Raw genomic sequence first — 26,253 nt, 5'->3', positions numbered from 1 at the left:
GAAAATGTGGTCTTCTATTTATGGATTCCTTTTTCTCACCAAGCTGGATATCGTCAGTGATGATTTCGTTTGAATCACAATAGAATTACCTTTTTTAGTTCGCTTTGCAGCTTCTCTGGCGGTCATTTTCGCTTGTTGATAGGTATTTGAGAGACTTGTTGATTCAAAGGGGCGGTTTGAAGTAAAGATGCGAGGATAGATGAATCCTTAGAGAAAGAGGAGCGTGGGGGACTCAACTACCATCTACCATGATTTTAGGCTTTGAAGGGGTGCTCTTTCGATGGCACTTTGGATGGCACTCTTGGGGGTGGCTGACGCCATCAACAACAAGGCTTTCCCCGAGGAAACACCGTCTCAGAGTCCTGCTGCTCCACAGCGACCCATGTCAGTAGATAGTCGAAAATGTGCGTTTCTCCAGCCACTTACGGCTAAACGGCTGAACGGGATCCATCTAGACGTGATTTTATACTTCATTAGCTCCACATTGAATTGAGATTCTACGTCAACCACAGGCACAATACTTCTTCGTATGATAAATGTGTCAACCGCCCAGTTTGCCTACGCCTGGTATCCGATCCCGGTTTCTCGATACCGAGAACGCACAGCACTGGAGGTGAACCCGGGGTGTCACATTGTGATTACAAAAAGCACTTCCCCCTTCTGCGCATATTAAAATGAGGGGCTGTCCGCCACCTGCCCCCCCCCCCCCCCCCCCCCCCCTCCCCCCACCGATCTTTAGAATTCTCGCCTGGTCAGCTAACCCCTGAGACCACGACAGGAATGATTTTTCGGAAAAGCGTAGGAGAATCAACCAATATATTTGAAGACTATGTTTTAGAAAAACTAAACAAGAATCAAGATCCCATTCCGAGATCTACCAGCTCAAGCTCTGACCCGGGGTCGCACTTTCACATGGAAATCCTCAGGGTTTGAGTTGAAACGTTCAAATATTTCGACAGGCTTGCCCGGAAATTCCATTTCGAAGTCATACCTGGAAATAATGGTAGCAACGGCGACTCTAAGCTCCAGATTGGCCAAGTTGCGGCCAATACAAGCCCTACTCCCATGAGAAAATGGAATAACATATTTCTGCAAGTTGTATCTTTCTTGCAGGTCCGGGTTGTCGATCCAACGCTCTGGGTTAAAAGCAAGTGGGTCCTTGAAGTAGTTCTCATTCCGGTGAATGGTGTATGTCGGAACTGACACGATAGTGCCTGGCTTCAGATGATGACCACAAATGGTTGCACCTTTCTCCGAAACCATACGTGGAAGACCTTGAGCATTTGGGGGTCTGAGGCGAAGACTCTCATCAATGCATGCGGCCAAGTATCGTAGATTCTGGACTTGGTCGTGCGTTGCGACCTTGGTATCTTTTGGAATATTGGCGTCAAGCTCTTCACGGAGTCTCTTAAGTCTCACAGGATCTTGGATGAGTTCCAGAAGAGTATTGCAGACACCAGTTCCCGAGGTATCTGAGCCAGCAATCATGAGAACAGCCGCTTCGGAGAACATCTCTTCGAATTCGAGACCAAGGGCATCGCCATTCTTGCCAACCACTAAGCGATGGAACAAGTCGTAACGCCGAGTCTTCTCGTATTCGGCCACGTCTTCCTTGGGAACGCGAGATTTGACAAGCTCAATAGCCACGTCGAAGAAGAAGTCGGCATAGAAGCGGCCATTTGTCCACTGAGTAAGCCATTTTGTATATTCCAGATAGGAAGGTGCTTGGCCCCAGAATACATTGTAGGAACCTCCGTCGTAAACACCCTTCATTCCTGAAGCGATGTACTTCTTTCCTGCTCTGGTTTGCCCAACCATCATGTCGTCGCCTCTCTTCAAGCAGCCCAGGTCTGTCGCGAAGCCCATTTGGCCAATGATGTCGAATGCATACATACTAACCCAATAGCGCATGTTCATCAACTCTCCACTCTCTGAGTATCGGTCCATGACATTGCACAAGTTCTGGGTAGTATCCGCAATGACCTGTTCGAGTTCTGAAACCGCCTGTGGGGCAAACATGTGTGAAACATATTTTCTTTTAAGACCGTGTTCGATCCTGTCAGTTGTATCGAACATACTTCGATGTGGGGCTGCGAGAGTGTCATAGAATGGTGCTTTCATGAGGTCCTTCCCATGACCGTAGATCTGATTGATGGCCTCCCCAACGTTGAAACTGACATGATCTGGCTGAATTCTAACAATAGGCCCAAAATTTTCATGGGCCTTGTGGATGCCCCAAAAGCGTTTGTTCTTACGACAGTAGTTCATCGACCATGCTGCCGAGAATGCAGCTAATCTTGGACCTGGAATCTTCCGCAAATCCAAAGGATCTCGGAGAAACGTCAAAAGGTACCAGGCAAAGATACTTAAGAAGAGCAAAGTTGCAGATAAGGGTAGGAAATATTTGGAATCCTGTAAGAAGGATAAATTCTGAATGAAACTGGTGGACAGCATATTGAAGAAAGCCTTGAATGGTGCAAATTGTTGATACAACAAGATGTGCCATTCTCAAGAACCACGTGTCCAGGAGACCTTATGTCTTATCTTTATCTGCATTCAATACTATGCAATACCGAAGTATTCGAGTTCGTGCTTCCCTCCCTCGCTTTGTTGCTTTAAATTCTAAGGAAGGCAATTGTCTCCGAAGACAACATGGTGAGCACCTGTAAAGTAATCTGGGATTGTCCAGTCAAAGCTAGAGACAAATGTTTATCGAGGAAGGAAAGTAAATCCAGGTTTGAAGCTGTTCTAGTCAATGTATCGGAACCCGCCAAGAAATTTGAGATCCCGAAATCGCAACAGTCGTGTTGTAATTAGACGAATTCTACGGGAAGTTTGGAGGCAGCACGGGGCTCACAGACACGACAGGTCAACAAGGAAGGTTCTCATGCCCGAGGGGGCACCGGCACAGCCGAGGCCAAGAATACACGGTCCATGGAATCGATCGGGTCAGACTTCCAAATGAAAATATGTTGCAATCTTCCAAGTTCTAAGAATCTCCTTCCATTGTCCAATGACAGCCGCCTCAATGTGGACCCTTAACCCCACGATTTATCGCGCATGTGGTGAAGACCCCGCAGGAGACCTGTGGATTGCGGAGCCTTGTGGGGTATCGTGGAGAAACGAGTTCCTGGAAGGCAGGAGATCCCTAGTCGCTGTGCCGCATTCGTTCTTCACTCGCCCTCTCAACTAGTGTTATACAATCAATGACCCTGGACTCTGGAGAATGGCAAGAAACCCTGACTGGAGTTCCTCGGAAGGTAAGTGTGCGCCGTCTGCCATAACCCACTTCAAGATTTTGAGTTCAACATCACCTTCTCCGTCGCCATGAAGCCAACTATTCGATATCTTCTTGTCTTTTGAGGGTGCTCTGGTTGTATAGATATCCGATTCAAACATAACATATAAGGATGCTCAGGTAGACCACTCCATTCAAGGACCCATCATCCTCTCACTCCACTACCATTGTAATCACTACTGAGATTACCACTGAAATCCCTCAAGATGGGTCTACCAAGTGTCGCAATATGGCGGAAAATGTCTGGAAAAGCTGTACTCCTTCTTGCAAACACCTTTTGTTTCGTTTCTCTCGTATACGAAGGCTGCAACCAAGCTGTCATGGGCAACGTCAGTGCGCAGCCGAATTTCGTCAATATCATGGGACTTGGAGAGAATGGAATAATTACTCGACCCATCAAGCAAGGGTGAGTCTAGCTAGACCTGTGATCTTCTTGTGCTGACCTTTTCAGTGGTCTTATATGTATTTATTATTTTGCGGCCATGTTTGGCTGTTTCTTGGGAGGCTGGACCGGTGACCGACTTGGAAGAAGACGAGGTGTCTTTATCGGTGGACTGTTTTGTTTCCTCGGAGGAGCTCTCCAGACAGGAGGTATGAATGCCAATATGTTCATCTGTGCTCGTGTAATATCTGGAATCGGCATCGGCTTCATCAACTCGATCACATGTTCTTGGATCTCCGAGCTGGCTAAGTCGCACAATCGAGGGTTTACCTTTGCAGTTGTCTTCTCAGCGAATTATCTCGGTCTCATGCTTATCAATTGGATTTTATACGCGATCGAAGACTGGAACAGCCCTGGATTGATCTGGCGCTTCCCTCTTGGATGTGTCTGCGCTCCATCCATCTTTCTCATCTGCGCAGTCTGGTTCGTTCCCGAGTCTCCACGATGGCTGGTTGGTCAAGGCCAGGCAGGGGAGGCCCGAGAGATTCTTGCCAAAGTTAGAGGCGACCTTTCCCTGGATGACCCATCCTTGGAGAGTGAGATGAGAGAGTTGATTGCAATGGTCGAGACGTCCCACAAGAGGAGAAACAATCTTCTTAATATCTGGCTTGGGGGTCGCCACTCTGGTCGTCTTCACCTGGGTCGACGTGCAGTGCTCGCTTGGGCTGCATTGTTCTTGATGATGTACACTGGTATCATGGCAATGGCAACATACGCTGGTGCTCTGTTTAAAGCATCTGGTGCTTCTCCAGAAAAGATTGGATGGATGGCGGGACTGTTGCAAACATTCGGCTTCATCGGAACTCTTGCTGGCGCTCCTATCATCGATCGATTCGGGCGGAGGGCGACATTCCTAGCTGGATTAATCATTCAAATGATCGTCCTGTTCCTCTCGGCAGCTTTTGCGAAGAAATCTGGTGATACAACCGGGTCTGTTTCAGAATCATGGGGTTCTGCCGCTGCTTCAATGGTGTACATCTATCAATTTGTATTCTGTTCCACTACCTTGGTTGCCGCCTGGGTGTATCCGACAGAGATCTGGCCACAAGAGATCCGTGCAAAAGGTAATGCTTTCGGAATCCTTGGCTGGGCCATGGGCGCTGGGTCCACAACTCTCGCTTTGCCCAGCATGTTTGATTCCCTTGGTTGGAAGACTTTGTTGGTATTTGCATGCTTCAATGTTGCTACTCTACCATTGATTTATTACTTCTTCCCAGAAACTGCAAATCGTTCGCTGGAAGAGGTCAACCTCCTTTTCAGTCTCAACAATCCGTTGGTGTCTGCCAATGAGGCTGAGTACCACAAAATGCTGGCTGAAGCCAATGGAAATGCTGCTGTCGCTGAAAGGCGTCTACTTGATCTTGTCGATGAGTCGACTGGAGAAAAGAGTGTTGGTGCTATTACTGTGCACGGCCATCAAGGGATCAGCGAGGAGAAGGGGGCATATCATTGGGAAACAGGCAAGGAGGTATCGTCGAATGGGTCAAGCAGTGATTGAGCTTGGGTGGATACAAAATGAAAAAGTGGTAGTCAAGTAACCATGAAGGATCAAATCAGGAGGATGCAGATGTTGGTCTTCAAGTTGGCCGTTGTTGTGATCTTCACAGGCTCAAGTAGTGAGTATTTGTGCGTTCACAATGAGCATATGGCCCTACTCGTCTAGTTCCAAAGCCAATTTGAGCACGATGGGCCGTTTCCCGGTTGCTATCCCGTAAGCTGAAATGGCTCTTAACTGGCGGTGATCAGATTTTGGCTCGTGTGGCAAACCGCACCGCATGAGATACCAGTCTTCTTGATAGGGGATTGATCCCCTTTGATGGTTGAGACGGTCCATTAGTTGTAGTAAGGATGCTGCATTGATGATATGCATGTGCTGTTTGGTACCAACTCATATGCTCACCATGCCCCGTTTCTTAGTGATTTCAACGCGAGTAAGTCGGATCGTAAGTGCAAAGGGTATTTCCCGTACCGCCGCAAGCATTCTGTCACAAATGTAGAAGCTCCACTTTTACTTTCCTTTATGTGCCAAAGGTTACTCGGTGAACTGGTTCATGTTTTCCGCGGTCTGCAGAATATCAAACAGTCTTGAACAAAGATACTCAGATTTGCTACCACGGTCATGCGTTTGCAAGTTTTCCGCGTTTCTGAGCTACAGCAACAATAATGCTGGTTGAGCAGTTTTCCCTCGGGCGCCAGCACAGGTCCCGAGATGACCCAGTTGCGGGGCCGAGATAGTACCATGGTAACCGTTCGTCTGCGAAGTGGGGACAACGCAACGGGTTTGAGGGGGCTTTTGAAAGGATTGCCGAGCACCTGTCGAGGAGCCTTGTATATCGAAGCAGAAGGATGCACGACCTATCCCTAACACTGGCCGAAGAATGGAGCTTTGAGGAAGGGTCGGGCCAAATACCAAGTGCAGCCTTTCAAGTTGATGGATTGCCCTTGGTAAACAAGATAGACAGAGACTCAGCAAACGTGTCTGACCATGCTTCATGATCCAAATCTGCAACCGTGCCCATCGAAGGCTGCAAAGATCGCCACCTTCGCAATGTTGACACTGACAACGGTGCTACCATTCTACTTTCCCTATCGTCAGAGACATATTTTACGTGTTAGGGACACGTCGATCGCAAAGCATCCCAGGTGAGACTTATGTCTCTCAAGACGCTCCAGTTTACTAATTGTTTTGCTAGAGAGGGGTTCGCGGTTGGGCCTATATTTCACATGTATTGACTGTTCATGAAACATTGGAAGCGCCAATTGCAACGAGCAAGACTACTAGGATATTCATACATTATCTGGTACCTCGAGAATGACAGATTCTTTGATGATAAGGGTTACAAGGATTCTCAGTGCAAGCATGTTTCCACAAAGCTCTCAGTTTCGATAGCCTAGGGCGTTAGGAATTATATTGAGATGAGGCTGATTTTTCAAGCAACTACCAATGCTTTAAGAATACACGGTGCGGTTTGTATGCAATCTTGAAGCTCGAATTCTGGTTCTATTCGTCTTATAGAGTATATTTCTCACTGTGTGTGGTGATTTCTCGATTTTTCTCACTTTATGTTAGCTGTTACACGAAAGAATGGGTCTCTGATAGAGGAGACAATAATCAGGATGATGTTCCTGGGTTGTGAGACTAGGTGTGGCTCTAGAGGATTTAGATATAGCGAAATCAGTATCTGTAATTTTAGTACTTGACACAGATAGAGTCATACTCTCTTAAGCTTTCTCGCCTTTAGTTCCAGTGAAAATCTCCATGTCCACTTGCTCAAGATTATCTTGGCCCACATGCTGGGCATCTGCTTCCTTTTGTGCGATCAAGAGAGAAGCCAGAAGCATCACACCACAGATTGATGTGTAAAAAATCAATAATATTCTCAATGCCGAGGTGTACTTTTCTTTAGTGATCCCTGTTGGAATCACACCTCCGTGACCAGTAGTCAATGTATTGGTTCCTAAGCCTTTTTGAAGAATCACACCGCCTACCACGATCGAGGATGCAGTTCCTAAATTACGGAGAAAGGTGAACCCGGATAGCGCAGCTGCAATATTCTCAGGAGAAAGATGAGCTTGAAGTGCCATCATGGGCGACAAGAAAAGAACTCCTCCACCGATTCCGGCAATGATTTGATAGAGAAAGATTTTGGGAAAGTTGGTGGTTGATCCAAAACTTATGAACAGACCGGTTCCCAAAGTCATCAGGATGGAGCCGAGTAGCGAAGCTCGGCAATACTTGTTTGTCTTTCTGATATACAGTCCTGCTACAAAGGACATAATCGACAGCGGCAGGATCAAAGCCAGGAGGTACAAGCCGGAGATGATGGGCGATGTGTGGAGGACAGTTTGGAAATAGAGTGGTAAGTAAAAGTCGTATGAGATGAACACAATACTGTGACCGAGTGCGGTTCCCAGAGCAGCAAGGTTCGATCTTCCAACAAGGACTTTGATGGGGATCAGGGGCTGTTTCGCGCACTTCCACTCCCAAAGGAAGCTTAAAACCAGTATCACGAGGCCAGAAATCACTAAACCGAGAGTGTAGGCAGATTTCCAGGAATGCTGTACACTTGCGCCAGACTCTAGGCCTAAGAGGAAGCTGATGGTCCCTCCAAGCACGCCGATCCCTCCAAGCCAGTCAAAGCCCATAAGAGATTGGAGCGGCTTCCGTACAGATTTCTTCAATTTGAAGAAGAACGTTAGTACGACAAGCGAAATACCCTCGAGTGGGAGGTTTATGTAAACTGCGAAATGAGGTTAGAATGAGTCGAGGATTGACGGTACAATGAACACTACTCACAACACCACCTCTAGCCTGCGGACTGTGTGAATAACCCCCCAAGCAAGGGACCGATGGCGGACGAGACAGCAAATATGACTCCCGTGAAGCCATAATACTTCGCCCTGTCTTTGAACTCAAATAGATCGGCGATGACAATGGTGTTCAATATAAGAAGCCCGCCCCCACCAAAGCATTGAATTGTTCGGCCGGCAATAAGCATTCCAATCGAGGTGCTTGAGCCAGCAAGGGTACTTCCAACCAGAAAAGCGAGGTTTGCAGCCATCAGGACCGGCTTTCGCCCAAACACATCTGACGCGCCAGCCCAAAGCGGCGTTGTGGAAGTGCTCGCCAAGGTGTATGAGCTTCCAACCCAGGTGTACTGTGCAGCGGACGCTTCAAACTGGCTCGTGATTTCTGGAAGGGCAGTTCCCACAATTGTGATGTCTAGAGCAGTGAGGAACATTGTAAGGTATAGTGAAAACAGAATTGCATGACTCCTGCTTATCCCGAACAAGTGCAGAGCGCTGAAGTACTGTGTGTCGTTCGTGGTGTTCCTGAATAATTGTGGATCGTCTGTTGTAGCTTTTGCACCGTCCGACCTGGTTCCACCCATTACAAATAAAGATTCTGGAGTGGCCTCCTTGTCTGGCTCCTTGACTCTCATTTCCACACAATCTGAGAAAGCGCAAGGCTGGATAAACAGCACGAAGAAAATTGTCTAAATGCAGTAAAATTCATCCAAGGACCCTCGGACGAAAATAGACTAACAACTCTATTGTTAGTTTCTCCTTGAAAAGTGGTAAGAATTCAATGAAAAGGAGTCCCTTGACAAGTACATTCGACCACTGCCAGTCATACAGTCGAGGTGGTTCCTCGGGCTGGAAAGGGACGTCCTCGGGCTACGCCGAAGTGCAACTCGGGACATTAGCGTGAAGTTCGGCCCGAGTGGATGGATACTTGTAGAAGGTTCCTTACTGAAATGCGTGCTACCACTACGACCCAGGCCAGGCTGCGGCCGCCGCCCGAAGACTTTCGTCCAGGGGTTGCTATCAGATGAGCTCTCAAGTAGAATTGCAATCTGAATTCGGGAGTATCATAAGTTGCAGTTGTAGATCGATGGAAAGTGTGGGGCCGAAGAGCTCTTCACAGCATCACGCAAAGGGGTCACAAGAGCCCTGACCACTAGCTAGAATCGTTTTTCATACCGACAGCAGATGTCATAAGGGGCGCATACACAGCAAGCGGGAAACGAAGTTGCTGATGGAGCAAGCGAAGGTTGCAGTCTGGAAGTTGGTGGTAATCGGGACGGTCGCCAGGAATTGAGAAGCAACACTTAGTAGGCACCCATAGGCATGGTGTTCTCAAGAGATTCACCAATCCCACCATACGAGGCTGGTTCTCTGAACGGCCATGAGCCTTTGAACCAGGATCGGCTGGTGGACTGTTGGAAAACTCCGTGGGAGGAAACCGAACAATGCTATTACTAATTAGTAGAAGCGAAATAATTTGCACCTTCGAAAGCCGACCGTGTTTCAAGGACAGGGGTACTTGCACTAGCAGTGTATGGATGGCACTCAAGAATTCATATTTAGGTTTGTACAGAGGTGAGCTCGGAGATAGCGGCAGCACAAGGGCACTATGATATGTTCGAGTCTTAGGTAGTCTCCTTTGCAACCCTTGCATCCACTGAGGAGACTGAGCGAGGCGTGGAATCTCCTATTTCCCCTTTTCGTTTTCTTTGTCTTTACCATTCCCTCTCCTTTTCTCCTGCCCTTTGTGTTTATCCTTGCCGTTACCCTTTCCCTTCGTTTCTTCCTCGGGCTCGTCGCCTTCCTCCTCCGCCCCATCCCTGTCGTCCTCCCCAGGGACACTCGACCCAGCTATGAAGCCATACCAAAAAAACACCACAAATCCTATGGCTGTGGCAACCAAAAGAGTCCTCAGCAGCCATTTTGCAGATGCACCGTAGGAAAGGAGCCAACTAGAGATGTATTGTAAGGCGGGTGTGACTAACTGTTGTCTCTCGTACTCAAGGTCCGGGTTCATTGTTAACAATAACCCGAACAGAGACACCAGGATTAATGCCAAGATTGCAACGGTGAGAACTTGAATGCATGCGAGCAGGATCGCAATATCCTTTGTCGTTTGCAGAACCTCAAAGCCAGCGGCCACCAAAGGCGTCACTTGCTCGAAAGCGGCATTGATTTCTCTGGAGTATGGAATACCCATCGTGCAGCAAGCGAGTATGAAGACAGTGTATGTGACTTCGAATGTTGCGAAAAGGGTTGCGCCGTCGATTTTGCAATTGGAGGCATCCAAAGATCAACACGGCTTTCGATGGACACCATAGATGGACAGCTATTTCGTGTTCCCCAGATTCTCAGATGATGTCATGAGATTGACGAGCACATATTGGGCCAGCGAATAGGTGTCCGCGTGAAGCCAGACAGAACCGATTCTCCAAGAAAGCCATCCTTGACCCTGGTATGTACATGCATTGGCATCCACCATTCGCAGAGCGATCGCAATACGGTCCAATATTTCGTGTGATTGAAGGAAATTGTGTTGATAAACAGTGGATTATTCGAAACATAGGTTGGTTAAGTTCTTCCAAAACAATACACCCTTCAATTGCCGAGAAGGCAAGATCCCAGCACTAGCAGACAGCAAATTGCGTGTGACTCAGAATAATTCATGGGTTTTACGAGGTGATCGGAGACAATGCCTTTTACCGACGTGCCTGCTTAGGGTTGTCGCCCTCGCCGCCTTCGCTGTGAAACGCTTTTCTTAGCCTGGAGCATGAACCATAACATGGTCGAGGACGTCTATTTAACAGGCCCACTTAAACCCAGCGATGAGTTCGCGCTGGCGATAATGCTTAAGTCGCAACTGAGGCGCGAGCGGCCGTTGGGAGAAACCAGGAACGAAGAGGATCTCAGAAGCTCGCATTACTCCGGGCTCAGATCCAAAGCGGAGTCAGAGATCCGGGGAGAGGAAAATCGAAGTATCTTGCGCTGCAAAGCTGAAGTCTTTTGTGGCAACTCGTGCTACAGTAGCAGAGGCAGAGGTTAAGGTAGCGGCTGTGGTATGGTGGACGCCATCGTGCTGGCTCAGGGACGCGATGCCTCAAATCACTACAGGCGTCTCCCGGGCGGCTTGCTGCTTGCTCAGGTGTGATGTGGTCTGTTCGCCCTCAACTCAGGTCAAAGAGGCATTGGCTTCGATTGGCCAGTGAGGCTGGTGCTGGAGAAAAAAGTGAATAAATCATCTCTCCGACTAGGCGGGTAAAACGTAAAAGGAATGTAGGTCAAACAAGTCAAACATTTGGGCCCCTCGAGCACAAGAAATCGTCAACCGTAAAACCTTACGGAAATATGCCTCGTGTCCTCGAGCAACGACTCTTTTCCACCATCTAGTGGCCGTGATGTACATTTCATAACCGATAGGTAAGGCTGTCGAAGGCAGCTCCCAGCTGTGCAATCGGGTGAGTGTACATAACAACTGGTTTAGGATGGAGTGCGTCAGACCAGCCCACTGCCTCTTCAATGTTGTGGGTGTTTGCACTCTACAAACTTGAGTGGATGCTTCACGTCCAAACACTGCTTCTTGAGACAGGGGCGCGCTTGATCCTTCAAATAAAAATCGTCGCCTGGTGGACAGGTCTTCTCCCTTAAACCACTCACCCTTCTCCAAACTTGGAGCATCTCAACGACAGCCTTGCAATCAATGGCCGGTCCAACACTTGGCAAAATCAAGCCGAATTAATTAGATCTTCGTCGACAGCATGAGTTATCCAACACCAGCAGCAACACCACCGGACAGCGTGGAACAACGGCGTCAGCGACGGGCAGCAGCAGGTCGATCAGGTGGGGAATTCGAGTTGATTCGCCAGGGAGACCTGTTTACACTCCGATATGCTTCTCCAGACCCTCGCTGTCATGAAGTGGGTGGACATTATTCTTGGGAACAAACATCATCCGCCGATGGCCTCTTTGATATCGAGGCAAGGAGTGATTTAATACAAAGTCAAGCCGGGTCAACAACGATAACCAGCCCATCGCCATCAGCTCATAACGATGACCGTGAATCACCTTCCGGCACCTCCAACATCATTCTTGTTGATACCATCGAGCAGGATCCCTTGCTTGGGGCTTCCCGGCATGAGATGCCTGTTGAGAGCATGTACTCACGAGGTTTCAGTGGCAAAGAGATCCACGGAGCTTTCGATTCATCTGCTGTAAGCGATGATGCGTCCGAAAAAGTGTCAGATGGAGCAACAAACACCACCAGTCGGGCCAGTCAACAACACTCAGTAGCAGGTCATGACATAGCCGGGCCTGGAAATCCAGGTGCGAGCATGGTCGATGGTATGGAGTCGCGATTACCTGGTAAGAAGAAGAGCTTCGCCAGAATGAAGTCTGTGAAGCCGCTTGTCAAGAAAATTATGCAGAAAGGCAAAAGGGCGGCAGTGCGAAAAATGATTCAAGTGCTCAAGTCCACTTCTCACCGCATGAGCTTGGTGGTCAAGGAGGACAATGAGATTGTGGCTGATGATAGAGGTGGACTCCACTCACGCAGGCAGGGATTCACATACCATCCAAGCACACCAAAAGCCCGAATGATTGGGCAGAAGTGCGAGGGTCCGATCAAAGAACAGCTGTCCCGAGAGAATGATCACGATCTGCCGCACCCGAAATTGGACAAGGACTTCTTCACGCAACCAGGTGACGAACCAGGGTCAAACAAAGAACCGACGGGGTCGCCGGATGGTGATGTCGTTGACAAGCCAATCTCGAATCGCGGTGTATTGCTGACGCGTATCTAGCTTCGAGGCTGCCGCAATCAACTTTCTAGTGCAGGGTGGAGGTTGATTGAGCTATGGATACGAAGCTAGCTCGACAGATACGACAATTGCTTAAGCTGTCTATTCTTTGGCAAAATTTGAAGGGAGAGAACTGGATGGGACTGATTCTAGGCCCAGGAGAGCACGGTAGAAGGCCCAAATCGTCAATCGGTGAAGGGATGTTACGTGATATGGTACTTACAAGTGAGGTCTGTAGTCAGGACTGAGTGCTCTAAGCTGGGTATTCATGGATGTTTGTTGTAAAAGATGTCCAGTGCCATAGTAATAACCTTGGGCAGGATCAGGAATCGAGACTCGCACCTATTTGTTCGTTCTTTCTTTCGGTGAGGACAGTGGCTCGCTTTGCCATTATTTCGTCAATCAATGGCTTGTTTTTAATCGCTGCGGCCGCGGCTTCTTGGCCAGCTGCACTTCTGCTCAATCCCTTCCCACTGCCCAAAAACTGATTATCCCATCCCCAGCCGTCCAAATAAACACCGACAAAGTACGTCTCGACGCCTTGTCCTTTGTGTACAATTGGTGGCTTCTCATCCACGTAATTGATTTTGACTCCCTTTCCTGCAATTCGCATGGCAAGTTCTTGTTTGCTGTGAGACGGGGCCGAGACCTGAGCAGCGACCGAATCCAAAGCCGACGCCCACAAGGTTTGTAGCCATGCCTTGGCAATTTGCAGACCATTTTGGTGAGATAACACTACAGCAGCAACATAGGCCTCGAACACGTCGCCTTTGATCTTGACCCAAGCTTGTGCTGACTCACGGTGAAGCTGCTGGCTATTCTTCATCTTCTTATCCCAGCCGTAGGCTTCAGTCAGACGAGAAAGAGTTTCGTTCTTGATCAAAGATTCACGGACCTGGGACATGCGTCCAGCAGGTAGAGTGCTGAAGCGGTCGAATATGAGTTCCGAAGCGATGACTTCGAGATAGGCATCGCCCAAGAACTCCAGGCGGTCGTAACTGTTGGTTCCTCCCGATTTGGGGTCTTTTGAAGCGACACTCTGATGGGTGAAAACAGTGGTAGAGTATTTCTCATCAATCTCAGGTGCTACCGGTAAGTCAGAAGCCAGAATAACTTGAGGAACAGAATGTGCGGGCAGGGCAAATGGTGAGGTGCTGTGAGATTGATGGCGAGGCTTCTTATGAGGGGCCTGGTGGTCATGGCGGCCGGTAAATGGCCTCTTTGGATGTCGATCGGCCATGGTGAAACTTTAAGAGGCTAAGCCATGCCAGTAGGATCACTTGGAAGCATGTCAAATGAGATTCTCATGTCAAGGAGTAAAAAGGATCGACCGAGTTTCACTTCCTCGAGGTTTTGGTTTTTGATAGTCCATCCGAGTAGTGGAATGTTTAAGCGAAGAGTCACGTGATTATTAATGCAGGTGCAGCCGGGCGCTGTATCACGTGACCCGCTTATCGAACTTCAGAAATTCAAGCCATGAATTTGACTGAATTGCTGCCCTTTCCCGTCCACGCCGCCGATTGATCACCACCCTTCCTTGAGCCGTCCGTCCAGATGTCGCTGCCTCTACCCTCACGAGGTCGTCTTCTGGAGCTCTCAAAGGTGTGTCCCCAGCAACCTGTGTCTCTTGTGACGTTTGGCCCTGCATTCAGCAGCCGGTGCCAAATTCTTCCTCCATCTATCTATACCTAGGTACCTAGCATATCCTGACAACAACTCTGCAGCTCCAATGCTCGATATTCTCCCAAACGTTCAATCCCAACCAGCAAAGACTGGGCAACAAGATCCTCCGCCAACGATTGAAAGGCCCAACGCTGGCGGCATACTACCCGCGGAAGTCTGCCACGATCGACGATGTCTTGAAGGAATTTGAGAAGTTTGGTCTGGTGGGATATAACGAAGAAGAACTGCAACGACTTGAAGACGTCAATCTTGCCAAGATGAGAGGCAAAGGCGCGCCCAAGAAGAAGAAAACCGCCGCAGGTACAGATTCCCGGTTGTCCCTTGATCAGTTGCATGCGGTGTCTAACAGTTATAACAGAAGGAAGAGCGGCAAAGAAAGCGGCGGGCAAGAAGTAGCCACTGCGAAGAAGTGGGATTTTATGTACATTATGATACCCAGCATCAACACGGCGGAGTTCTATATACGAGTATGCAAATGCAAAGCACGCAACTCCCACTTTCTCTCGTCCCCAGGCAGAGACATGGCTAGAGGACGTGCGACGCTTGCCAGGGCGATGGAACACGTGGTTACACAAAACACCATCTACCCGAAAACACCTCAACACGATTCGCTGAGGACGCCGCGAGGCCAAGATAGCACAGCACATCTCGAAATCTCAAACGGGCAGCAGGACACCAAATCCCGTCGCCTCCCGATCTCGGAGGAGAGGCCGATCATTGATTTTCTTTTTCGAGACGAGCCAAGGTCCCAGATGCATGAAGGCGTCAGGGCGTCGAGGCCATCTCCGCACTGCGAGCTCTCGTCACTCGGGATTTGCTCTTCTTCTGTCATTGGATGAATGAATCGTTGTTCGCCTTTCCCCGCAACGTCCCCGGAAGCCCCTCCACAGCTCAGATTCTGCACCTTTTGACTGTTCCTTCGACGTCTATCTCCTGCTTCTCTTGGTTGCTTGCATCATCCCTCCAAATGGAATTGTCCCTTCGTTCGGAAGATGATGGAACCATGCGGGGCACTCGTCTCTTTCTCTCGCTCGGAGAAGAACATCTATATCTGCTCGGGAGCGACCTTCTGTCCGCATGTGCAACATCTTCTTTCCACTGTAGCTCCTTGGAATTAATTCCATCCCATACCATCGTGACGAGCCTGCTTCACTGCTGCCCATAATGTCCGGTCTCCATGAAGTACAAACTGGCTCTGGCAGGCTGGCTGGGAAAGTCGCACTAGTCACAGGTACATCATAACACTGATTGTCCTCTCTGTTTCTCTGCCTCCTCAACCTTGAACTGTTACTCACACTCATCCACCATCTAGGCGCCGCATCAGGCTTCGGGCTCGCCATAACCCGCAAATTCGTGGCCGAGGGCGCCAAAGTCGTCGCCTCCGACATCAACAGCGATGCCCTCGCCAAAGTCTACGACGCCAACTCCGCGTCCGCAGCACACATCGCCGCCGTGACCGCGAACGTGACGTCTGCGAACGACTGGGCCAAGCTCGTCGACACGGCGGTGACTAAGTTTGGCGGGGTCGACATCCTCGTCAACAACGCGGGCACGAGCTACAAGAACAAGCCGACGCTGGAGGTGACCGAGGACGAGTATGACCGGGTGTTTGCGGTGAATGTTAAGAGCATTTATCTGAGTGTTCCCGCCGTTGTGCCCGCGCTGAAGAAGAGAGGCGGTGGGAGTATCATCAATATTGCGAGTATCGGCGCCATGAGACCGCGGCCGGGGCTGGTGTGGTATAATGCCAGCAAAGGCGCCGTTGCGAATGTGAGTGGGAATACATCACAACCCGCATAGACTCCCCGACCACGTCGACTAACCAATATCGCAATCCATAGGCAAGCAAAGGCCTGGCCGCCGAGTTCGGGAAGGATCAGATCCGCGTGAACGCACTGTGCCCCCTGCTGTCGGGGACGGGCCTCTTCGAACAGTTCGTCGGCGTGCCGTACAACGACGAGAACATGAAGAAGTTCCTGTTCAATGTGCCGCTGGGCAGGCTGACGGACCCGGAGGACATCGCGAATGTGTGTGCTTTTTTGGGCAGTGATGAGGGCCGCTTCGTCACAGGGGTTAATCTGGAGGTCGATGGGGGAAGAGCGGTTGGTGCATAGTGAGGTACAATTGAGTAGTGGTTGAGGATTGAGCGAGATGAATTTGAAAGGGGGAAGAGTCACGAACAAGTCTGTACGATGCCATCAGGACAGAAGCAACCCAGACCAGACACAAGAAACGTCAGCCCGATCTTCGGCAGTCGGTCCATCTTCATTTTCAGCTCACTGAGATTCTAGGATTGAGATTCATGTCCATGTCCATGTCCATCGCCATCAGTTTGTGTCCAATGTCTAGTCCAAGTTCGCCTGTTCGCCTGTCCAATGCTCATCCTATGCCAATGCCAACCCGCTTTCTCTTCCAAAATCGTACACGCACACGCTCACACCTGGACTGAAAGGCATTCTTTTGTGTGGAAACATTCATGCGCTTTTGGCCTTTTCCCGCCTTTCATAAACACACACTAGATACTGTAGATCCCCAACCCCATAATTTTGGCGACTTCGGTTCAATGCCTGCTCGCTTGCCTGTTCAGTAGTTGTCATTCCATCGCTATGCAAATTCTGCTTTCTATGCTGATCATCGTGCTTCTGATCGGATTCAGACTTCTTTGGTTTCATCTCCCTGCTCCACGGTGAGAGTGATAGGGCTCCTAGCCAGCGTATCTACTAGAATGCCGCTCTACCAATACCGTCGTCACTTTCCACCAGCTGCTGCAGATGTGCATCTGCGAGCTCACTGCGTAATCTCTCTCGGTCGCTTTCGCGCTCTCGTGTCTCCCACTCGTTCATCACCTCACGTTTGATTCGCTGCTTTTCCAGGATTTCCTTGCGCATTCGTTCGGCTTCGGCTTCCAGTATCTTGATACGCTTGTCTTGGTCGGGAGGAAGGCCAGAGGGCAGAAGCTTCCCGCCTGGGATGATTTTCTCGGTGGTAGCGAGGTGCTGTTGCACGCTGTTAAAACGTTGGGTGCGCGGGTAGGTCGTGCTGCTGCTGCTGTTACCACGGAAGGGGAAAGATGTGTCGTTCTGCCCAGCTCCGACACCACCGGAGCTTGCACGCTCGGACGTTGCACCCCGATAGTTGCCTCCTGAGAGATCACCGCGGGGTCCTCCTCCGAGGTCACCTCGACCTCCGCCGTAGTCACCGCGCCCTCCACCATAGTCGCCACGAGTGCCACTGTAATCTCCACGCGCGTATCCACCCCCCCTTGGTCCATAAGGGGCCGAGCCACGATATGAAAGACTACCCCGACCACGGATAGGAGGGCTTGAGAAATCCCTTGCCGGGCCACTCGGCGCACCGCGAGGTCTTGTCGGGGCGTTGATTGCAGAGGGACCTCCACGAACATAAGCGGACATGGACGGCGATAGCGAAGCTGGACCAGTGGGAGGCGATCTTTGAGGTTGGCTGAAGTTCCGCGAGGGCCCTGTCGGAGGAGGACGATCGTAGGTTCCATTCCGGTGGACACTTGGTCCTGAGGGTGGCTGTAATGACTCCCCGTTCGTGGGATGTTCGTCACGGGTTGTGCTCACATCCCTATTCCGCAGAGGTTCAGTTGGCACCGCTCTTTCTCCGTAGTTCGTGGAATCTGCATGATCGTATTGGGCCGAAGGTTGATGTGGTGGTGAACGAGGGCCTGACCCTGCCCGGCTAATTCGGTCAGGGTGGATGGGAGGTGAGGACCTGCGAGACGTAGTGTTGGAAACAGGAGCTGAATTCCGAGGCGAAGGTGACCGTCTCCTCCAGTTGTCGTCCTGCGGTCTACGATCAAACCTGCGCGGAGGACTCTTCGACCTGGGTCTGTACTGGCCACCACCTCTTGATGAGTCCCTGTCTGGACTTGGGCCTCTTCGAGGCGGTGATCGTGGACGACCAAATCTATTTCGATCGGGAGAGAGCCTTCGTTCTCTCTTCGGCGAGCGCCTGGTATCAGGGCTGAACTCTCGAACTCTTTTGGAATCTTGTGGACTCCGTGGCCTGGGGCCAAGCGATCTTGATCTTCTTCGGGGAGGCGATCTTCGCGGAGAAAAACGGCGGGGTGGAGATCTTCTGTTGGGAAATAGGTCCTCCCGCGCTCGGTTTGGAGGGGTTCTCGATCGTCGTCGGAACGGAGGAGAACGGCTGCGCGGTCGTGTGGCTCTGTTGCTGGTGGCGGGAACGTACGAGTCTATGTCATCTCTCCTCTCATCTCTTCGTGGTTCCCGTCGATCTCCAGCCCACGAGTCTGCAGTGTGTCGTTCACGGTTTGCAGGACGGTAAGGCCCATCCCCAGAAGAGCCCCCCGGACGATAACTCTCGCCCTCGCCAAAATATTCTACATCAGGGTGGTCGTCTCTTTCGCGGTACAGTCGGTCTCTGTCCCTGTCACGCGGGGGAGGAGAGCGTCGAGGTCTGCCAGGTCGTTAGTGGGCACAGACCAGACATTCAATGTTGACATACCCGCGGTAACGATCCATAGCATTGCACGTGGAGAGTTGATGACAGGCAGAAACTGCGGGTAGGAGAGCAGAGGGTTTACGACGGGTAGGATGTCCCTAAATGATGACGGTAGAGAAGATGGTTTGGAAGTTCACAACACATGGGGGGATGAAGTGTAGGAAGCCTCATTCAACCGTGTCTGTGGTGGTCTTTTTCGGTACGTTGAGAAGGAAGCGAAGTCAACATCTGGCGCCCAAAAGCTGATGCCAAGGCCACAGGGCTGTTCCCAATCGGGAAATCTGATAAAGAGGTTTCATTTTCTACATCCAAGTTTTCAACCATCCTTGTATCAGCCTCTCAGTGATTGACAAAGACAATCTATCTTACATGCAGCAACACAACTTGTATAGTATATTAGTTGCCCATAAGGAGACCAGCTTTATGTGCGTGATCGTGCGAAGCATGACGCGTGCAGTGACTGGAAGGAAGGTGCCAACAAGACGCGATCAGTCTGTCCACCGTGTGCCTTCCAAAACTTCCAAAATGCAGGCGGGCTTATTGAACTTCCGAAAGCCGTGACTCAGGAGTCATGACATCATCTGTTGAACGTCTCTATCTGCGAGCACCTCCGTCGATACTACTACACTAGAAGCCTGCCATGCGGTGAGCATAAACTAATGTTGCAAGTTATCGGGATAGTCTGTTACTCAACCTCTCTAAAGAGAGTACATCAGCGGGAAAATTGCTTGAACATGAGACTCCCTACATCGTTGAGGGTTGGAGATCAAGTGCTTGCGTTAGGATTACCTTGTTCAGAGCCCGTGGAGGGCGGTAACGCCTGGAGCACGCAGAGAAGCATCAGCTAGTATTTCTTCCCCGAGCTGAAATCGACTTGATTGCAAAGTTATTCATGATAAATCAAAGGCAGCGCGCAGGACCGGATTTTTTTGAACCAGCTCATCAGATCTCCATGGTTTGGCAGGCACGTTTCCAGATGTCGGACTCAAGATTCGCACCGCAGACAAGCCAACAAAACATCTTCGAACGAGAGCAAAGTTGCTATACTCTATGCCCTAGCAAGTGTATCAAGTGACAGTTCATACCCCCTGCGCTTTGCGACGTCCAGGCATGAGAATCGCCCTACAACTCATGGAAGAAGTGGCATGCACCCGTACAGAAAACGTGGTCGGTAGGGAGGCAGGGGGGATACAAGTCACAAGTATCTCCATTCGGTGCTCTTGGTGCTCGTTCTCCTCTGCACCCAACTTGCCTCAACGCCGGTAGAAATGCTGACGGGGCTTTCGAACATGATTGGGATGGAGACTTCGCTGTACTTTCTCCCTTCCACCACTTTGACAATCCCCTAAACTTCCTTGGGGGCCATGTTGACCACCATGGGGTCTTCGCCGGGACTGGGCGAGGCAATCCGGTTGTTGGACGGATAAACAGCCTTGGAAAACTTCCCCTCGACTTTACCGTGGCTGTATCTGGATAGCCTTCGACCCACGAAGTTAAGGAAGCCGCGTCCTCGTCGGGCTGGATCCACTATCATGGACATGCACTCTTCGGCAAGCGCGACGTCCTGCGGTCATGCCTCGTCCTCGCTGGAGGTCTGGAAGAGGCAGAGGCCTCGGCGGACACAACCCATCCCTCCGCCACCGAAACCGAAACCGCTAGCAAGAATCTCACTGTGGCAGATATTTCGATGTCAATATGCAAAGTTCCGCTCCACATGTGACGGTCGTCGCCTGTGACTCCGGCACCCAAGACATTGCGGGCGGAGATGAACCTCTTGGGATCATTCCAGCACTACTTTATGCTGGAGCAACATCCGTCATTGGGACGCTCTGACCTGTCGAGAGCGCCGCCGCGCGGCGGTTTAGCGAACTGTTTTATTCAAATTTGCGGACGCAGAGCGACGCCAAACCGCGGCCGGAAGTGATGGCGTTGCGCCTGGCGCAGGCTCTTCGAAGCACCATCTGTGAAATGATGCGCAAGGAGAATGCACAAACCAAGGGGCCCGTACACTGGGCCCCATATGTGCTGCATGGAAGTTGGTGTCGAGGATATCAGCCGCGAGCCACGTTGGAAGCAAGCCACTGGGGGAGAGCGACCACAACGAAGGTGAAGTTAGATACCGTTAACACCATGAACGATGGGTGGGTGTACCAACGAAAATTGGGCCGTTCATCGAGTACCTCTTTGCCTGCTCGACGTGGTTGAGCAGCGGACGGTGGCGTGGGGAACTATACCCTACCATGCAAAATATGCACGAGGCACGAGGTACATACAGAGGTGCACTTAGAGCACCTCTGAAATAGATGACCCTCGATATAGTACTCGAGGCAGACTTAGGCGATTTGAGGAGTCCAGGACCTAATGGCCTACTTCGTGCTTCGTCCCCGGTGTTCTGCTTAAGGGGCTAAAGTAGCGCTCAATGATGTTCACCTCAGGGCTCAATTAAGGTCAGGCTAAAGCAACCTTTCATTCTCCCTCTAGGAGAAAACCGATTCCTCCAATACCGACTACTTAAATAGGTTTTCTGTCGCGAGGCTATCTAAGGATTGTTTCAATCCCCGTTTCACTTTCAGCTTCCACTACCTCCACCTCCTCCAGATCATCCCTGCAGCAACTCAAGAATTACGACAATGTGAGGAATATGCAATATAAAGCGTGAAGCACACGTTTCATACATGCAATTGTGCGTCGGTAGGTAGGTATATACGATACCTACATAGGGCATCGCTGATTATGCTAGCATTATCGAGTTAATCAGGGGCCACTTGAGGCATTCTCAACCATCTTCTCTTCTTTCTCGCTCTTCTCCCGCTCCTCTGCGTCTTTCTTCTGGCTCTGTCGTAAATCTCTCATTTGTTGCTCCTCTTCTCCTACATCAATGTCTTCTAATCCGACTTGCCCAAGAATGCGGCCGATGAGAAAGCGGTATTGTGTGTGACCATCCACGATGCTAGAAGCATCCACGTTCTCGATTCCAGGCACATCTTCAATTGTCTGCAGACCGGCGATACCATACTGGAGACTGCTTGTCCGGTACAATATGCCCAGCAGATAGTCGTTTGTCGAATAGACATTGATGAGCCTGCCACTGACTACCGCTCGTAGCTTTCGCCATGTAACCGAATCCGAGGGTGCGGCTGCCCCTGCCAACACGACTGACTCCACCAGACCATATGCTCGGCGATCTGCAAGCTCATCCAGGCACGAGTATATAAGACGTGCTCCCAGAGAATATCCAAGAAGTGTGACTGGTCTCTCCCCTTGAACCCTCGAGATGAGCGCTTGCGCAAGGACTTTTCCTGCTTTGTCACTTCGTGATGCAGCAACACTCCATGGGTTGTCAACCAACTTTGTGGCCTTTGCGATGCCATAAGGTAGTGTCAATGCGGATGCAAGGGTGGCCAGGATTGTTCGACTGATGACCTCCTTCTTCGCCCATCCCCAAGCATAACTTCGAATATATGTTGTCAACGCACTGCCGAGTTTCACGAGCGATTTGACTTCCCATCTGAGCGCAAAGCCTTCCACGCTGTTTCCGATCACCTGCCAAGGCTTGACAACTTCAGATTCGTCGTTGAGGTAGCCTGATATACCAATAGCAACACGTAGATGTCTTGAATCGCCCTCGGCGTCTTTGATATGGAATCCATGAGTTTTGTGAAGAGGGATGAAAGCAAAATCGTCAACCTCTCTAGCATACTGGTCGATGGCTCGTCCAGTCATTCGTCCTCCATACGCACCAAACAATGCTCCTACCAAAGGAGCGCTCCCTGCAAGAGCTCCAAGGTAGCCTGCTGTGGCTGTTGCACCGAGACCGATACCTCCCATCAAAGAACCCACACCGGCGGCAAGCAGCGGAGCAGCCAAACCTCCAGTAACGCCAATGAGAACAGCACCCGCTGCAGCACCTAGTCCGACTTTCCACTTGCGAGATGATGCGTTTTCTTCAGCTTTCTTCTTGGTGTCGGCATCCGCATTCATCTGCTGCTTCGCAGACTCGAGGAGGCCCTTCGCAACCTGTGCTTCATCTTTGGCCAGGATCTTCATAGGAAGGCCTAAGGAGCTGGTTATTCGAAGCAAGAGGACACGAGATTCCGCAGTGTAAGCCTCAAGGCTAAGGAGTAACAGTACAAGGGAGTGCAAGATGAGTACCCTTTGAGCTTGGGGCAAGCTTCGTAGTGGAGTTTCTTGAGGAGGATACGGCTGCTCCAATGCGTGATCTGACTCGGGATCCTCCAGCTCTTGGCTGAGCTCATCCTCTCGACTATGAGTTTGAGGCATGTTCTTCGACGCATCAAATTCATCATCTTGGTGCTGGTTGATGGCTTCGCCTAAGCGCTGAATGACCTTGTCTCTCCACGTGTCGAAATGGTTCAACGTTGCATCTCTCAACGCTATCATCTCAGAACTAGACAATTCCTTCGCCCTTCTTTCGTAGCGTTTCTTCCGTGCTTCTTCTTCCTGTGCCGGGCTGGTTCCTTTTGAAGACTTTGCTGCCTCAGCCTCAGTAGACTCTCCACTATGAGCGAGTGTTTGATCCTTTCCAGATAGGGTCGACAGTGAACGAGTCCAGCTTTCGTGACCTCTTTCAGGATCGAAGATGTCTATTACCTGCCGTCGCATAGAACCCACACAATTGGCAACTATCAGCAGTAATTCTGACTTATCTTCATGGGTAGATAAGATTGTGGTGAGGGACTGCTCATGACTTTGCTCTGAGTGTGACTGCGGAAGCGCCCCAGTACCACGCTTGATCTTGTTTAAGAACGAAGCCATTATCTAGCTGCCCTAGATTTGAGGCAAGCTTCAAGTATATCACGAGGCTGAGATTAGGTATGAGGTTGCAAACAAATTTTGTTTGTCGGTGACATGGAGGAAGGAGGACTGTTCGCTTATTTCGTCATACGAGGATAAGAGAGTAAACCGCCACAATTATTATGACGTCTATGTATCAATCAAGGCATCAGATCACATGCTATCCAATCTCATGCTTACTGTTACTCTGAACAGGTCTGATTTTCTGAAGCCCGTGCAAACATAACACTCAGGAGCTCTGTCTTCATCACCTTTATCACCTTGATAATAGGATGGGCTCCATTCCCGGGTGGCCGGGCAAGTTGCGGCTACTTAGTAGGCTGAAGCTCACTTATCAACACCTATCGGTTCTGAAGCAAACATTCGGCTGTCAATATTTGGGCGTCCCCTTTTCTCTGATATACCAGTATTTCTAGAAGTCTTTCAGCTGGATGCCGAGTCTTCTGAGGCTCATCATATAACTGCAGCCGCCAGATTCGGCGGTCGCAGCGACATTCTGAACTTGATCAGCTCTGGATCCTCGTATTCTGCCATCCACATTGGGTCCATAGTGATATCCCACTGCTTCATGCGACTCATCAGCTGTGCTTGGGGATCTTCCAGGCTCTTGTAGAATTTGAGGTCTGCTTCCCGTTTCTCCTCAGTGGCCGCGGCCAACCATTCGTCCATGTTATTTTCCTTCGCAACATCGTCAGTGACCCAGATCTTCAACGGATCTTGGTCATTGCTATAACCGCCACGTTGGATCATTCTCTTGTTTTCGATGGAGAAGCCATTGGTGAAACTGAGCCATTTTTCACGCCGTGACTTGGCCCACATGTCGAGAAGTGTCTCGGGAGCTTTGCCTTGAATGACGGCTCCTAATGCTCTCCCGAGTGGCCCGGCGTCTAGCAGGCCAGTTGTCAAGCCCAGGCCTCCGATAGGGTTGTTGCTCTACAACTGTGGTCAGCGAATAATTTCAGTATCAACAGGCCATCGAACTTACATGCGCCGCGTCTCCCGCCAGGAGGACTCTCCCCAATCGAAACGTTCTGGCACACCTCTGATGGGGCTTATACTTGTTCAATTTCACCAGTTCATAGTCGATGGGCCAGACTGGGAATATGTGCTTATAATGTTCATCGAGCTCCTCCCGGATCTCATCATTAGTCAAGCCGGCTCTCACTCCAAAGGCACAACGCCACAAGCCAGTTCTATCAAGTATGGTTACGACCGCCCAATGCACAGGATCCACGATGAAATTCGCAGTCGTAAAGCCGTGCTGGAAAAAGTCGTATCTTAGATCTGTCGCGACAAAGTCCTCCTTTGGCCATGAAAAGCCCTCGAACGGGATGTTGCATATCTTCCTGACACCTGAACCGGCACCGTCTGCACCTACAAGCCAGTCGCAGGTATACTTGGTTTCTTTCTCTGTCGTTGGATCCACTGCGGTGAGCGCCACAAACTCAACGTTGTCTGCCTGTTCGATGGCAATCACCTTTTGATTGAACCGCGCTTCACTGTCATATTTGGTTGTGAGATGCCTGAGCAATATTGCGGCGAGTTGTGGCTGCGGGCAGTTGATGCCCGCCGGGAAAATGCTCCCGCCTTCTCGCTTCTCCACATGCGCAACCCTCTTCCCGTCCACCCAGAAGCTCAAGACATCATTGATGATGGACTCTTTTTTCACATCGTCCAGGGTCCCCGTTTCTAGTAGTTCTGCTTGTGCACATGGTTGATAGCTTGCTGCGCGGGGCGACTGGTCGATTTGATGTGAGCGTTCGAGAATCAGCACTCGGACTCCTAGCTTCGCGAGGTTTGTCGCGACTGTCAGGCCGACTGGACCAGCGCCGACAACTATCACTGGGTGATGTGATACCTCGGTATCAGACGCATCTCGGCCCCTAATGTCACCCATCCTGTGGTCCTATACTAAGCACTCGAATTAAGGGCAACGAAAAGAGAACAGCAGGAGCTCAGGGTATCAAATTAGTCCGTCGAAAAATGAATTCTGTTCGAACCCAGCCGCATCATGAATCATGATCTTATCTACCCTGGAAGTCGGCCATGGGGCTTCTAGTGCCCAGATCACTCCACGCGGCAGTTGGTGGGAGGGGAACAGGCAAGAGACAGCCTTGTGATGCTCAGCTATGCACATATCCAAGTTACACATTTCCCCACCCTCTCCAATTCTTAAATGCGGGGAGCACAGAAGTGCCTAAAACGACTAGGTGCTTCCGAGCAGAAGATTGATCTCGTGCTGTCAAATTGGACTATGATCTAACCACGCGCGTTATCCTACCACACATGAACTCTAGCTTGAGTACGCTAATTCCCCTGATAGGATCTGTGGATGGGCACAGTCTACCTAGGGAGACCAACTTCCTGAATTGGAATCGCTGTACAAGATTACCACGGGAAAGCAGTTCATGCCGACTATCCAA

General features: G+C 50.3%; 11 protein-coding genes across 11 annotated transcripts; 4 read left to right on the top strand and 7 right to left on the bottom strand.

Annotated features, from left to right (window-relative positions):
• Positions 1 to 882: 882 nt before the first annotated feature.
• A1O9_11661 (uncharacterized protein) lies at positions 883 to 2,454 on the bottom strand (the record flags this gene model as incomplete). Its single annotated transcript, XM_013399556.1, has 1 exon — positions 883 to 2,454. The coding sequence occupies one exon, from the start codon at positions 2,452 to 2,454 to the stop codon at positions 883 to 885; it is 1,572 nt and encodes a 523-aa protein (XP_013255010.1).
• Positions 2,455 to 3,504: 1,050 nt separating this feature from the next.
• A1O9_11660 (uncharacterized protein) lies at positions 3,505 to 5,238 on the top strand (the record flags this gene model as incomplete). The annotated part of the gene is made up of 2 exons (XM_013399555.1): positions 3,505 to 3,704; positions 3,750 to 5,238. 2 exons carry the CDS (start codon positions 3,505 to 3,507, stop codon positions 5,236 to 5,238), a joined length of 1,689 nt encoding a protein of 562 aa, XP_013255009.1.
• Positions 5,239 to 6,962: 1,724 nt separating this feature from the next.
• A1O9_11659 (uncharacterized protein) lies at positions 6,963 to 8,632 on the bottom strand (the record flags this gene model as incomplete). The annotated part of the gene is made up of 2 exons (XM_013399554.1): positions 6,963 to 7,981; positions 8,089 to 8,632. The coding sequence occupies 2 exons, from the start codon at positions 8,630 to 8,632 to the stop codon at positions 6,963 to 6,965; spliced, it is 1,563 nt and encodes a 520-aa protein (XP_013255008.1).
• A 1,103-nt stretch (positions 8,633 to 9,735) lies between these two features.
• On the bottom strand, positions 9,736 to 10,248 carry A1O9_11658 (uncharacterized protein; the record flags this gene model as incomplete). The annotated part of the gene is made up of 1 exon (XM_013399553.1): positions 9,736 to 10,248. The coding sequence occupies one exon, from the start codon at positions 10,246 to 10,248 to the stop codon at positions 9,736 to 9,738; it is 513 nt and encodes a 170-aa protein (XP_013255007.1).
• A 2,915-nt stretch (positions 10,249 to 13,163) lies between these two features.
• Positions 13,164 to 14,081, bottom strand: A1O9_11657 (uncharacterized protein; the record flags this gene model as incomplete). Its single annotated transcript, XM_013399552.1, has 1 exon — positions 13,164 to 14,081. The coding sequence occupies one exon, from the start codon at positions 14,079 to 14,081 to the stop codon at positions 13,164 to 13,166; it is 918 nt and encodes a 305-aa protein (XP_013255006.1).
• A 314-nt stretch (positions 14,082 to 14,395) lies between these two features.
• A1O9_11656 (uncharacterized protein) lies at positions 14,396 to 14,920 on the top strand (the record flags this gene model as incomplete). The annotated part of the gene is made up of 3 exons (XM_013399551.1): positions 14,396 to 14,443; positions 14,566 to 14,824; positions 14,883 to 14,920. The coding sequence occupies 3 exons, from the start codon at positions 14,396 to 14,398 to the stop codon at positions 14,918 to 14,920; spliced, it is 345 nt and encodes a 114-aa protein (XP_013255005.1).
• A 768-nt stretch (positions 14,921 to 15,688) lies between these two features.
• On the top strand, positions 15,689 to 16,638 carry A1O9_11655 (uncharacterized protein; the record flags this gene model as incomplete). The annotated part of the gene is made up of 3 exons (XM_013399550.1): positions 15,689 to 15,755; positions 15,837 to 16,294; positions 16,366 to 16,638. 3 exons carry the CDS (start codon positions 15,689 to 15,691, stop codon positions 16,636 to 16,638), a joined length of 798 nt encoding a protein of 265 aa, XP_013255004.1.
• Positions 16,639 to 17,244: 606 nt separating this feature from the next.
• Positions 17,245 to 17,937, bottom strand: A1O9_11654 (uncharacterized protein; the record flags this gene model as incomplete). Its single annotated transcript, XM_013399549.1, has 1 exon — positions 17,245 to 17,937. The coding sequence occupies one exon, from the start codon at positions 17,935 to 17,937 to the stop codon at positions 17,245 to 17,247; it is 693 nt and encodes a 230-aa protein (XP_013255003.1).
• Positions 17,938 to 20,737: 2,800 nt separating this feature from the next.
• Positions 20,738 to 21,055, top strand: A1O9_11653 (uncharacterized protein; the record flags this gene model as incomplete). Its single annotated transcript, XM_013399548.1, has 1 exon — positions 20,738 to 21,055. A coding segment is annotated over one exon (202 nt), but the record flags the coding sequence as incomplete, so codon positions are not given.
• Positions 21,056 to 21,769: 714 nt separating this feature from the next.
• A1O9_11652 (uncharacterized protein) lies at positions 21,770 to 23,791 on the bottom strand (the record flags this gene model as incomplete). Its single annotated transcript, XM_013399547.1, has 1 exon — positions 21,770 to 23,791. The coding sequence occupies one exon, from the start codon at positions 23,789 to 23,791 to the stop codon at positions 21,770 to 21,772; it is 2,022 nt and encodes a 673-aa protein (XP_013255001.1).
• Positions 23,792 to 24,283: 492 nt separating this feature from the next.
• Positions 24,284 to 25,727, bottom strand: A1O9_11651 (uncharacterized protein; the record flags this gene model as incomplete). The annotated part of the gene is made up of 2 exons (XM_013399546.1): positions 24,284 to 24,763; positions 24,816 to 25,727. 2 exons carry the CDS (start codon positions 25,725 to 25,727, stop codon positions 24,284 to 24,286), a joined length of 1,392 nt encoding a protein of 463 aa, XP_013255000.1.
• Positions 25,728 to 26,253: the final 526 nt, after the last annotated feature.

The sequence above is a fragment of the Exophiala aquamarina genome (assembly GCF_000709125.1).
Source record: "Exophiala aquamarina CBS 119918 chromosome Unknown aczIA-supercont1.18, whole genome shotgun sequence".
Taxonomy (NCBI): Eukaryota; Fungi; Ascomycota; class Eurotiomycetes; order Chaetothyriales; family Herpotrichiellaceae; genus Exophiala; species Exophiala aquamarina.
The sequence above is the reverse complement of the archived record's forward strand: the minus strand, read 5'-3'. Positions and strand labels throughout refer to the sequence as shown.